This window comes from Bos taurus, chromosome X (assembly GCF_002263795.3).
Source record: "Bos taurus isolate L1 Dominette 01449 registration number 42190680 breed Hereford chromosome X, ARS-UCD2.0, whole genome shotgun sequence".
In the NCBI taxonomy this organism is placed as follows: domain Eukaryota; kingdom Metazoa; phylum Chordata; class Mammalia; order Artiodactyla; family Bovidae; genus Bos; species Bos taurus.
The window spans coordinates 88,191,396-88,205,425 of record NC_037357.1 but is presented as its reverse complement, the minus strand read 5'-3'; the positions used below and the strand labels follow the sequence as shown (position 1 = coordinate 88,205,425).

General features: G+C 42.2%; 1 protein-coding gene across 1 annotated transcript; it reads left to right on the top strand.

The window, feature by feature from the left end:
* Positions 1-289: 289 nt before the first annotated feature.
* LOC132344349 (diacylglycerol kinase kappa-like) lies at positions 290-919 on the top strand. Its single transcript, XM_059883839.1, has one exon. It carries the CDS (start codon positions 290-292, stop codon positions 917-919), a length of 630 nt encoding a protein of 209 aa, XP_059739822.1.
* Positions 920-14,030: the final 13,111 nt, after the last annotated feature.

Below are 14,030 nucleotides of genomic sequence, written 5' to 3'. Positions count from 1 at the left end.
ATCAAGCGCTCTGTCCAGTCCGCGTTCTCAAGCCCCTCCGCTTCCCGCCCATCCGGCCCGTGGCTGCTTACGAAGAGGTGTGCGCTCACCGAGGGGCGTGTTCCAGCACTGGGAGACGCCGAGCATCCCCCGGTTAGACCTCAGAGCAGAGCCAGCCATGGAGCGGGGCGGGGGAAAGTTTGGCACCTTGAAAGGGGTTGTTGAACTGGGGTGGGCGGGGCGCCCGAGGGTACTTTAGCTCTCCGAATTCAAGGGCGCCCGCTGCCCGGACCTGAGGCGGTGTGCGGCCATGGACCGCGGAGCTGCGGCGGCCCAGGGCACTGCCCCGCCTCAGGATGGAGAGCAGCCCGCGGAATGTCCAGAGCCGCCGCCGCCGTGGCCGCCGCCGCAGCCGCTGCTCCTGCCGTCGCCACCGGCGCGGGCTCCTCGGCTGCTCCGCGCGCCTTCGCCGGAACCGGCACCGCAGTTCTGTCCAGAGCTTGCTCCAGAACCTGGTCCGGAGGCGACCCCAGAACCAGCCTCAGAACTCGACACAGAACCGATCCTAGAACCAGATAGAGAACCAGCCCCAGATCCAGACCCTGAGCCGATCCCAGTACCAGCCGTAGAACCGGCCCCCGAGCCGGCCCCAGTACCAGCCAGAGAACCAGCCACAGAGTCCTGCCCTGAGCCGGCTCAAGTGTCCCGTCTGGAGCAGAGCCCAGCACCACATTTATTGCAGTGTCCGGTGGTCGCTCCAGAGAAGGGTCTAAGGACCTCGCCAACGCCGCGAACACCAGTGCCAGTGCCACTGTCCAGTATAAAGGTAAGAAAAAGACCCCCTGGGGCGGGAGGGCTCGTAGCCAGGCGAGGCCGTATGGCTATCCTGCTTTCGGGACTCTGGGCACCCTTAGCATCCCATTTGGTTGCCACGGACTAGCAAAGATGCTCGGAAAGATGCGGGGATGTGGGAGCCCAGGGAAGAGGGAAGCGGTTGGGAGGCGGGAAGCAACATGTGGAAGTGAGAGTGGGCTGTTAGGGGTCTAGAAACGGGGGTGATAGCACCGGTTGGGAGTCAGAGCAGTGTTTCCTATGAGAAGTGACAGTGCAGTGAGCGCCTATATCTTGAAAAAGAAGAGGAAGATGACCCAGGGAGCGAAAGAGACCTAGAGAGGTGTTAGCGGCCGGTCCACGGTACCCAGGGATGGGATTGAGTGGGGACAGTGGGATACACCTATTAGCCGCGGTCACTGCCGCAGAGGCCCAAGCTGTGGAGCCGCAGTCGTTTGCTTGACCCCCTCCCTGCCACTGGAGAGGGAGTCCTCAGCTCGGGCGCAACTGGCAGCGCTCCAGGGAAGGGCCCGGAGTCTCTGTTGCCCGCTGGGCGCTGGTAGTCGATTCGGGTGGGGATTAGGGGTTGGGCGGCGCCCACGCGCACTGCAGGGGAAGGGCAGGGTTCGCCCGAGAGGACTGGGAGAGCATGCGTGCGTCGAAGCCACCATTCCATCTGTTTGCAGGATTTCCCGTCAGGTAGGTGCAAACACAGTGTTACAGTGATGGGCCGCGTCACAAGCGGGCGACTGGCATCCCGCACTGGTGCCAGTTGAAATGGTACAGGAGTCCTGGTTTAAGGACAGGAAAATAGGAGTTGATATTTGAGAGCGTGTGAATGGGAACCCTCCTCTCTTCCAGTCTTCAGAGACGCCTTTGTAAATGTTGCACTTCACCGGGATCCTCCCGCTAAGGGGGGAGGGGGAAGAAAGAAGGTTTTCGGTCTTTCTTTGGACCTTGAAACCCCAAAAACGACGTCTGATCTTCAGGAGTCTGTCTCTCATGCTTTCTTTGTGCTCCCCCTACTCTTCGTTTTCCTAAACTTCGTTCCACAAGATTGTGAAAATCATAATAATGTATACATACACCTTCATTGAGCTTAGCCCCAAAGAAAAACAATACAAAACACAGAAACAACACACCACACCAACCTGCTGCTTAGCAGGGCATAGGGACAAGGCTCAGAATCCTGTCACTCTGGACCGCACACTTGTAGAATGTAGGGGAATGGGAGACAGAGGTTGTCATCTTAAAATGGAAATGGAAGCGCTGGTTGCTTCCTGAGTTACGAATAGGGAGGCTTGAATTTGCGAAAAAGAGGAACAATGAAGGGAAAAGTTTAACAGGGGAAAAAAGTGCACAGGTTTCAAAAGAAAGAAAACAGAACTGCAGGAGATTAAGATTAAAAAAAAAATCCAACAATCCCGCTTTCACAGAGAGTGGATCTCCACGCCCCACCATTTCCTCCTGCAGCCCTTCCCTGCAGTGATCTCTAGGGCAGCTGGGCCTGGGAAGTCACCCTAACCAGGTGCTTGCTCTTGTCTTTTTGGGAGAGTTTGCATAAAGCTGATAAGAACAATAAGGCTGACCTGACTTGTGGCCTTCTTGAGATTCCAACAGCAGGACTGAGAAACTGACACCTGAAGGCTTAATTACCAGGATGGTCAGTGAATGTATGGCCTCTTTGGCCTCTGAAAGACTGACTGGAGGCCGGGAGCTCCAGGGATGAGCCCTGTGACAGAGGGAAAGCATCTCTCACCAGCTTGACAAGAAAATTTCTATTGCCAGACAGATAAGGAGTATCAAGGTAGGTGTTAGCTTGTGTTAGCTTCCTCCACACAGTGTCCATTCAGGCATGCTAGCCAACTGACCCACAGGTACTTGGTCGTCTCAGCAGGTGACCATGACCACCTCCCTCCAGTTTGATTTTGCCAAGTAGAGCTGGTCTTTTGTTCAGTCACTTATCTTGTAGAGTGAGTTTCTTCCCATCTGTGAAAAGGGTCATATACACGAACCCTAGAGGGTTTTGAAGGATGCAAAAATCTGGATAATGCTAAAACTGCCAGGAGCAAACACTTCTCCAACAGTCTAGGTGTTGCTATGCAATTGTTCCCTGGTGCAGATGAGAATACCTGATCTTCAGTGATAGGACCATTCTCGGCTGCATTCTCCTCAGGCAAATAGCACCCATAACCAGCTGACTTGCATCTTAACATTCAAGGCAAACGGGCTGCCATCTTATCTAGGGTTTTGTTGCATTGTTCTCAGACACTGCCTTCTTGAGGCAAGCTTGGGGAATGACATATACACACACACACACACATATATGTACACACACACAGAATCTTAGAGATCAAAACAATATATAGCTCTCATCATACAATGAAATCCTACGTGGTAAGGCACAGTCAGTACCAGTAGCATGAAACTAGCCTGATAAATCAAAGGACAAAATGAGTGAAACTAAGGCTTTGAATGTGACTGCAAATTTCTCCCAGATAACTTTGCTGACCAGTACTGCACTAAAAAAAGGTCTTCTAGTGTGTAGTCTGCTCTCTTTGGGGGTTTCAGAACCTGCTGGTTGCAAATCTATGACAAGCATAAGGGTAGAGACAGAGAAAAGAGGGCTAGTATTTTCTTTCCAAATAGCTACCAGAATAACAGACTGTGAACCAAATTTATTTCCTTCCTTTCTGAAATGGTTTAACTTCCAGGAAATGAGCCATGGTCTCCCACCTGGTGGCAGCAAGTATAAGTAAAGATGTGTGAATTGGTTCTTTAACAATGTTATAACTCTCTTGGGTGGGGCGGGGTGGGGGGGGGTCCTACATGTGAACCATATTTGCTTCCTTTCCTTCAGCTGTGGTTGAAAAAAGACCATATGTATTTTTATTCATTGGGTTTGATCAGCTATGAAATTATAATCACACCACACAGGTGACTGATGAAATACACTTTTGTGGCTTTTATTTCTAGGGTGGAGAGAGGCCTCTGTATCCCTCACTCCTAATGACTACTCAGCAGTGACCATTATATCCCAAACCATAACAGAACAGTTTCCTGGTATTTTTGCACACATTTTCTTGAAAAGCAGCAGGCATTTGCTTATATGACACCTGGTAATTCTTGCTGGAATGCTTTATTATCTTACCTATGACCAAGCTTCTCAAAGGTAGATACCATCTCTCCTTCCCAGTGCCCAATACAATTCAGCCCTTACTATTTTTGCTCAATAAACACTCGCTGAGGCTTGAGACCTATCAATTCCATTTTCAGCAATGACATAGAGACTGCTTCTGTGAATGAATAAAAAATGCATTCTCACTTATTTCAGTGGGATAAGTAAATGCTTATTTAAATAGCCTGGAATATATAGCCCTTGGGGAAATGCAGTCAATCTTTCCATTTTCAGAATGAATGTTAGAATCATAATTAAGAAGCAAATTACTAACAATTAAAAAACTGATTTGGAAAGTGTCCTTATTCCCTGCAGTCTCAGCAGCAGCAGACTAATGATGTTGTTGATTTCAGGGGTAATACATTTTTTTTCCCTAAGTGAACAGAATATCTGCAGTGACTGTAAACAGCTTCAGGATTGTAAATTCGAATGTTTAACCTGTTGAAGGTCAGGATGAAATTACTTTCTTTCCTGTTAGGCTCTTTCCCCCCTCCTTACCAGGTTTTGATGACACCATCTGATATATTTGGTATATTCCGAGAGCGCCTGAGCATTTGCTGCAGGATGTTCTAAAAAAGTTAATGAGATATTTGGCCAGTGGTCTTTCTTTTCTGAGAATACAGTTCTTATGTGTTTATTAAAATCTCCAACTGGGGCTTCTGGGGATCTGCAGCCCAAAAGGCACAGGAACAGCTGAGCCATCAGTTACCCAAAGTGCTTCCAGGGAAAGGGGGAAAATCCACAGAGGCCAGGAAAGCATTCAGGGGCATTATCACAAGGATTATATAATGCCTACTGCTAGTATGGTACTCTACAGTTTGCAGAATGCTTTCCTCTGCATTATTAACTCTTTTATTCCCCTGAAGAAGGCAGCAGGGTGGGAGAGAGCAAAAATAGAATGTGATACCCAATGAGTGCATGTATGCTAAGTCGCTTCAGTGGTGTCTGACTCTTTGTGACCCCCACGGACCATAACCCACCAGGCTCCTCTGTCCATGAGATTCTCCAAGGAAGAAAACTAGAGTGGTTGCCATTTCCTTTTCCAGTGACACCTAATAGGGTATAACTATCAATTTATCTATTATAGACTTTTTACAAATCCAACATATGCCTTTCTGTGACACACAAGATTCTCATTTGTTTAAGAAAAACTTTTAAGCTGACATTCCATTAGGCTTGATTTTTTTCCCAAAGTAGTAATTGCTGTTCCCTGTGTGATGCTCCCAGAGGAGACCATCATAGAACAGGAGCCTGAGGAGGAAGGAGAAGAGGCACAAGACCCTGAACCTATTACTCCCAAAGAAGCCCACCTTTTTTTCTGGAAAGAAAATAAATAGAAATTCTGCTAGGGATATGGTTCCCAATCTTTCCAAAGCCTGCCTACTATAATCTTCTAAGTGGGAAAAAAAGCATTTAAAAAAGAAAGCAGTCATTCCAAAAGGGAGATGCCCCCACCCTCACCAAAGCAAATAAACCTTATTCTCAAAATAGAAGAAACAAATTTACAAATTTTTTAAAAAAGAAAGGGACAATGACCCCAGATAATGAAACGCCCCTGAAAATTATTTTAAGAAAAAAAAAAAATTCTAAAGGGAGGAGCTCCTCTCCTTCGACAAAGCCCATGAAACATGTCCCCAAGAGAAAAATCTTAATGAAAAGAATGAAACAATAAGAAATCATGTCAAGGTAAACAGTATTTTTCACCCTAAAATTTTCTTGAAATTTATAAACTTTATTTGCACCTCATGGCCCATGCCCAGTCTCTCACAAAACCTATGGGGGTGAAAATAAGTTGATGTCCACCAATCTCATCAAAGCTCCCTACAGTCATCTCTTCCAATTATATGTGATGTCCAAAATAAGCAAATCCTTAGAGACAGAAAGTAGATTAGTGGTTGCCAGGAACTGCAGTGGGTGGGAGGGCAAGTGTGGGTGATAGCTAAAAGGTATAGGGTTTCTTTGGAGGGCGATAAAAATGTTCTGAAATTAGGCAATGGTGATGTTTGGGAGGGGCTTCCCCAGTGGCTCAGTGGTAAAGAATCTACCTGCAATGCAGGAGACACAGAAGATACAGGTTCCATCCCTGGGTCAGGAAGATCCCCTGGAGGAGGAAATGGCAACCCGCTCCAGTATTCTTGCCTGAAAAATCCCATGGACAGAGAAGTCTGTGGGCTATAGTCCAAAGGGTCGCAAAGAGTAGGACATGATGAGCACAAGCACGATGTTTGCACAGCTTGTGAATATACTAAAAACCACTGACTTGTATGCTGTAAAATCATGAATCTTATGGTATGTGAATTATATCTTAATTAAAAAGATAAGAGATTATTCCTCCAACTATATGATAATAAACCTACTACCTTCCCACAAATAAGCAAACAAATGAATAAATTTTAAAAGAGAGGATCCTCTTAAGGCCTTCCAACCTCACCAAGAAAAATAAATTTTATTCACTTCCATTTTTTTTTCTTTTGAGAAAAACAAAAGGGGAAATCTCTTCAAGGGCATATACTTTCAAAATCATCAAAATTAATGAAAGTTATGAATCCCTCCACCCAAATGCATGTAAACATTTTAACTTAATAAAGAAAGAAATATTAAAGGATAAGGTTCCTAATCTTACCAAATCCCCTGAATGTTTAATTCCCATGAAAGGGGGGAAAACAAATAAATAAATAAGGGGAGATGCCCCATCCTCACCAAGAACATGAATATTATTTCAAAATACAATTTCTTTAGGATTTTTAAGATTTAAAAGAAAATTAATGATGGAAAGACGTGTGTTGGTGGATGGGATTATATCAAAGAAATGAATACAAAATCCTCTTAAAAAGAAGCTCCAATCTCACAGACACATGAACTTTTCTGTCAAAATACAATGAAAACAAATGCAAACAATTTTTTAAAAGAAGAAAAAAAGAAAAGGAAATCTTCTTCTAGTGAGAGGTGACCTGAATTCATCAAAACCCCAAAGCTTTATTTTTAATACAAGAAATTTTTACCTTGGAAAGGTAAGAGAGAAACAGAAACAAGACCAAGAAAGTCCTCTTAAGGAAAGATGTCCCCAGTCTCCACAAAGTTCCCTTTTCTCAAAACAAGTAATGCATTTAGAATTAGAGGGGAAAGAAGAAAGAAAATAATATAACATTTTAAAAGAGAAATCTCCTTTTTAGGGAATGATGAAGCTCCCAAACTCACCAAAGTCCCTGAACATTTTTTCTCCAAAGAAAGAAAGAAAGAGAATGAGGGAGGTGGGAGAAGAGGAGGAGGAAAGGGAGAGAAAAGATAGGAGGGGAAAAGGAGGGGGAGAAAGGAGGGAAGAATGGAAGAGGAGGAAGAAGAAAATAAATTAAGGAGTAATTTTTAAAGGAAAAAATTCATAGGGGAGGTGAACCAATGCCTTATTGAAAATAATGAATGTTATTTCTGATAATCAACCCACCCCACCCCACATAAAAAGGAGAAATAAAACACAAAATCTCTTTATAAAGCTTCTTCAAAGGGAGATACACCCAGTCTCACTGGAACCCTGGTACCTTATCTATCTTCCATCCTTCAAATATTATTTTCTATTAAAAGGAAAATAAATTCTTTCAAAGACAAATGTTCCCAATCTTACTTCTTCCAAATAGATTACTTATTTTAAAGAAAGAAAGAGAAATCCTCCTGAAAAGGGCTCCCCAATCTCATTAAAGTCAGTGGCCCTTAGAGCTCCTGTCCACAATACCTGTTTAAAAAAAAAAAAAAAAGGAAGTCCTCCAAACCTAAAGAGAGGTGCTCCCTCTAAAGAAAAAATTTTCCATCATAAGAGATACCCTCAAATTCACTAAAATCAATAATGATTCCTCTCCACATTCAAAGGGTTTGGGGAAAAAAAGAAATTTAAGAGGAAAAGAAGAGAAACCCCCCTAACCTAAGGCAAGTTGGCCATAATCTCACCAACAGCCTTGAACTTTATTCCCCTAAAGAAACTTCTTAAAGAAAGAGCAAAACTGAGAAAAAAGACCAGTCTTTTAAGAAAAAGTACCCTCTCTACCCACCCCACTCTAAAGACTAGAAATTATTACACAAAGAAAAGTGGTCACTCAGTCGTGTCCAACTCCTTGCGACCCCAAGGACCGTAGCCTACCAGGCTCCTCCGTCCAAGGGATTTTCCAGGCAAGAGTACTGGAGTGGGTTGCCATTCCCTTCTCCAGAGTATCTTCCCGACCCAGGGGTTGAACCCAGGTCTCCCGCACTGTAAGCAAGACACTTTACCGTCTGAGCCACCAATGAACTATGCAAGGAAAAGGTTATATCATTCTAGAACCAGTGAGCCTAGGGCTTCCCAGGTGGCGCTATTAGTAGAGAACCTGCCTGCCAATTCCAGAGACCTAAGAGATGTGGGTTTGATCCCTGGGTCAGGAAGAACCCCTGGAGGAGAGCAAGATCCGTGGAGGAGAGCATTGCAAACTGCTCCAGTATTCTTGCCTGAAGAATCCCATAGGCAGAGGAGCCTGGTGAGCTAAGGCCCATAGGGTTGCAAAGAGTTGGACATGACTGAAGTGAGTTAGCATGCATGGCACGCACACCAGTGAACCTTAAATTCAGAACATGAAGCTGAGGAGTTTGTTGTTGTTGTTTAGTTGCTAAGTCATGTCCAACTCTTTGCCATGCCATGGACTGTAGCCCATCAGGCTCCTCTTTCCATGGGATTCTCCAGCCAAGAATACTGGAGTGGGTTACCATTTCCTTCTCCAGGGGATCTTCCTGATCCAGAAATGGAACCCATGCCTCCTGCATTGGCAGCAGAATTCTTTACCACTGAACCACCAAGTAGGCTGAAGTGTAGTCAATGTTTAATTCCAGGCTGGCTTCTCTCTGCCCCCCGGCCCATTTCAGGTTAACCTCTCCCATCCATCAGTCAGGGTGTACAGTCAGGAAAGGCAAATCCTGTCCATGGAAAACAGAATTAATAAGGAAAACCTTCTGAGGAAAAAATCATATACTTCTTTTACAAACCAAACAGAAATAATTTGGGAATTAACTGTATTATTATGCCTCTCTAATACTATAAAACTTCAAGAGCTGATGATAAACTTAAAGCAATGACAGTCTTACTACTAATTTTCAAATTAGACACACACCCCTACCTAGCTGAGAAGGAGCTTAGCCAGTTCAATAATGGTGTTCTGACAGTGGCTGTCTAATTATGTGCTCACTTAAATGTCTGTTCTTGTAGAGTGATAAAGGGCTTGGCTCTTACAAATACATACAATTTCCAAGTCAGGTTTATAAGCAGAGAATAAGACTCAATGTTTTCCAAATTTTAAACTTCATTTACTTATTTAAAAATTAAATTGAAGGTCCTACCGTATAGCACAGGGAACTATATTCAAGATCTTGTAATAACCTATAATGGAAAATAATCTGAAAAAGAATTGTGTGTGTGTGTGTGTGTATATATATATATATATACACACATACATACATATAACTGAGTCACTTTGCTGTACACCTGAAACTAACACATTATAAACCAACTATACTTCAGTTTTTTAAAGGGTTTAAAAAATTTTTAATTACACTGAGTGCCTCTTTTGTGTCCCTACTTGTTTAGCACTGAGGAATCCATGGTGGGCAAAATCACATAGATGAGATTTCCTTGAAGCAACACTAGTAAATGAGGGACCCAGTTAGCAAAACAGATGTACAGGGAGTGATTATTTGCTTTCCCAGCTTGCTTTACCAAGGCATTCACTCAGTCAATTCTTTCAGCATACCTCTTCTTAAACAAAAATGTAATACAATAAAACAATGAAATATATACTAATTTCAGGGAATGTGGAAAATCATGAAAGCTTCCAAAAAGTAAATAAAAATTATATAGCAACCGACCAATCAAGAGATAATTACTCATACATTTTTCCCATTTATTTCCTCTGAATACATGCTTATAGTCTACAACAGTGAGATGTTAGGGAATGTGCAATTATGTCTCAAGCTTCCTCCTACCCCAGTCACCTCCCTCACTTAATCATTAGGTCATGTGCATTGTTCTACACTGTATTTGAAAGTGAAAAAAAGTGAAAGTATTAGTCACTCAGTCCTGTCTGACTCTTTGTGACCCCATAGTCTGTAGCCCGCCAGGCTTCTCTGTCCATGGAATTCTCCAAGGAAGAATACTAGAGTGGATAGCCATTCCCTTCTCCAGGGGATCTTCCCGGCCCAGTAAACACGAATTAATTTTAGCTTAAAATGTATCTACCTGTATGATATGCTTGCTAAACATGTGCTTGAAACATAACTATTAAGGGATGTATTAGAGGTATAAAGCAATGAGAGTATACATTTTATGTATACACAATTGGTGTGTCTACACACACAAAATGTCTCATATGTAAATAGCAGACTGAACTCACATTTACTTGGCCATCTAGATTTCATTTGTCCAGCTAGGTTTGTGACTTGAGTTTGGGGGAGACTCACTGTTAAATTTCCAAAAGGAAAATCTAAGTCTCTGAGACTATTTTTTAGCCATATGCAAAAATGTACTGATGGCTTTGTCTCTTTAACACAAAGTTACAGAATCATGCTTTTCTGTGTACCTCCTACCCAGAAGGGAAATACCTATGTGTTGAGGACATTATCAACAATTATTAGGAGACAGACTATTCAATTTATCCAGCTTTCATTAACCCAATATAGAAAATTAAGAGAGTTAATAAAATGTGTACAATCCAACCAAGGTTGAATCAGTAATTTAAAAGGCAAATGTAATGCAGTATTGAGTGGCTAAGTGGTTAAGAACCGGCCTGCCAATGCAGGAGATGTGGGTTCCATCCCTGGATCAGGAAGATCCCCTGGAAAAGGGAATGGCAACCCACTCCAGCATTCTTGCCTGGGAGATCCCATGGACAGAGGACCCTGGTGGGTTACAGTCCACGGTGTCGCAAAAGAGTTGGACACGAGCAACTAAACAATAACTATGCAGTATTAAGATCAGAATCTTCAGCCTTGTCTGTAGCACTTAGAGATTCTCATCTTCCAAAGTGTTACAAGTATTTGCCGTTTAAGTCTTTTGCTTTTAAAAAGCCTGTAAGAGAGATATTGGCCCCTGAGAATAGGGATTCCCATTGCCTTGTTTCCCTCATAGCAACACAAGGCAAGGCACATGATACTGTGGGATTCTGAGATAAGCATGATGCTCCCACCCAGAGCTTTGGTGAGTTCTTCTGAAACAAGAAGTGATGGGCATGGGGACTGAGCTTGGCCCCTGCCTCCAGGAGCAGGAGAGGCTAGAAGCACTGCTCACAGGACTCAACTAAGAACACTCAGAATCCTGGATATTCATTCATTTGCTTTCTGCTGCCGCTAACGTTCTCGTCTGGAATTTTGCAACTTGAGGCAGGAAATGAAAGGTACCTGCTGAGTAAAATTTGTTCATCTCCTTGGCTCTGAGTAGAGATGCTTGAAATCAGGAAAATTTTTCAGTAACCCTGGGCTTTGTCAGTTGAGTTCCCATTCTCCTGAAGTGGTTTCAGCATCATCCTCCAAATCCCAACTCTAACAGTAGTTGCCACATCCTATTTTAGAATTACCTTGATTGTTAACTTTCCTTTAATAAGTGTCATTTGTCATTAATAAGTGTAATCTATTATCTACTTTTAACATACTATTTCATGGTTTACTTACATCACTGTACATCTCCCTTGCAGTATAAAAGGAAAATGTGATGTAGCATTATTAAAACAGCTAAGCATAAACAGAAGAGAGGAAAGTAAATGAGGCTATAAAACAAGATTATTGATTTCAGAAAATTAACAAGTTGGTGCCCTTCTCACTAACAATTAATGCTTATTGTGACGATTTCCCTCCTGCCAGACTTGAGTAGAACATAACTTTTCTCTTACCCATAATTTGGATACTGTTGTCCTTTTTTCCTCACCTTAATCAGCTTGACTAATGTTAAGACTAATTAAAATGATAATTTTGGTGTTTACCATGGTCTCCTTTGCTTTAATGTACTCAACTTGTAACAATATCTCCAGGACATTTTTGCTTGTTTTTGACTTCACTTTGGAAGTCCAAGCACCCATTCAGTGGCTCTCTTCATGGTTTTCCTATTATATCGCTTCTCACTAGTGAGTCCTCTGTCTAGAAGTTCTTGGAAAAGCCTTATTTTGCCTTTCCAACATCCCTCATCAGAACTAAAGTTTTTTTTTTTTTTTTAAGTTTTTTAAAAAGAAGAAAAATTCTTTTCTTCTAATGGTGCAAATCAAAAACATACATTCCCAGGCAGCTTGAAAGCCAGCTTTGTTTTTCTGTTTGTTTGTATCCAGTATAGCATAAGCATCATTGTGAACTACACATATCTGCTAATTTGTTCATTAAGTGTTAATAATTAGATATTGATGTTCTGGGCTTCGCAGGTGGAGCTAATGGTAAAGAACCCACCTGTCAATGCAGAGATGTAAGAAATGCGGGTTTGATCCCAGGTGAGGAAGGTCCCCTGGAGGAGAGCATGGTAACCCCCTCCAGTATTCTTGCCTGGAGAATCCCATGGACAGAGGAGCCTGGTGGGCTACAGCCAACAGGATTGCAATGAGTTGGATATGACTGAAGCAACTTAGCACACACGCACTGATGTGTTAAATGCTTTACAATATGGTACATATTTGGAGGACAGTTGCATAAGTATTTTAGAGTGTTTTAATGAAAACACTAAGTCGGTTGAGGATTTTGAAGATGGAATGGGAAAGCATTATTACTTTTCCAATTATCAGAATGGAATAAAGTTGCCCATTACCCAAACTTTTCATGGATGGGTTAGATTCAGATATAAGGGATTGCCTAATAGCAAATTTACTTTGATATAAGAAATTTAGGAGAAAGAATGAAGTTGTTTGAGGAAAGTGGAAACACTATATCTTCCTCAAACCTAGAGAAAAGTGGAATTAAATTAAACAGAGACAGTGGAAAATATCAGGTAGAAATGTGGTGTGCTTGAAGAATTATGGTATGCTTGAAGAAGAATTATGCTTCAATTGGGCAAGTGAGGCCAGGGCCTACAGATGGGAGAGTGAGGTATATGGACTTAGAAGTAAACGCCACTTTGATAACATTGCAGACTACAGATTGAAATGTTGTGGAAAATAAAGTGGATTGGGCAAAGTCCTATTGAAACTTTGAAGGCAACTTATACAATTGTGTGTATCATTCGACTGATAAGGTACAACCACTGGAGAGCTGTTGATTAGTAAAATAATGACTGAAGCAGAGGGTTGGCTGATAAGGCATGTAATTAAACACTAACTTTTAATTTCCTTGTATACCAAATTCCAAATAAAACTATTAAAACTAAAAATGGAAGAAAATAATTACATTATCTAGTGTCCCTTTTCTATTGTTCTGGGCCTTCATTGGCCACATGCCACTTTTGTAAAAGCCTAATGCGCTTTCTCTTCAATATTTTTCCTATTTCATACCACAGGATTTTCTACAGAGAAAATAAGAAACCATGATGGGAATCCAGTGAAACCTTTTATCTTCAGTATTGTAGACCCATGGACTGTTGTGAAAGGGACCTTTGGAGTGTTTTTAAAACAATAGTCCAGTGTTTTAAAAAACCTTTTTAGCAGTAGAATCTTTTAATGTTGTTCTCAATGAAGTCAAATGAAAGCCTAATATTTAACACAAATGCAAGAAGTATTTCATTAGTCCTTATCTATGCTAATTTGGATCTGTAACTGACCTACCTTCCCAGTTCTTTATTTTAAGCTAATAGGAAAGTGAGTTTGTACTCCCTGTTTAGTACTGGCTTCTTAGCAATGGTGCTGGTGATGTAGGAACATGCTATATAATAAAAAGAAGAAAGTCAGAGTTTAAAATTTGACCTAATATTCCAGAAACTAGATAACACTGTCCTGGAAACATGGTCATTCTAGAGAGTTCCTCCCTCCTCACCCACCCCAGGAATGTATAACAGCTGTCTTATAAAGTAGGTTGTCATAAAGTAGGTTGTATACTGTCTTTGCCTGTAGAAACATTTTTGTTATTGGGG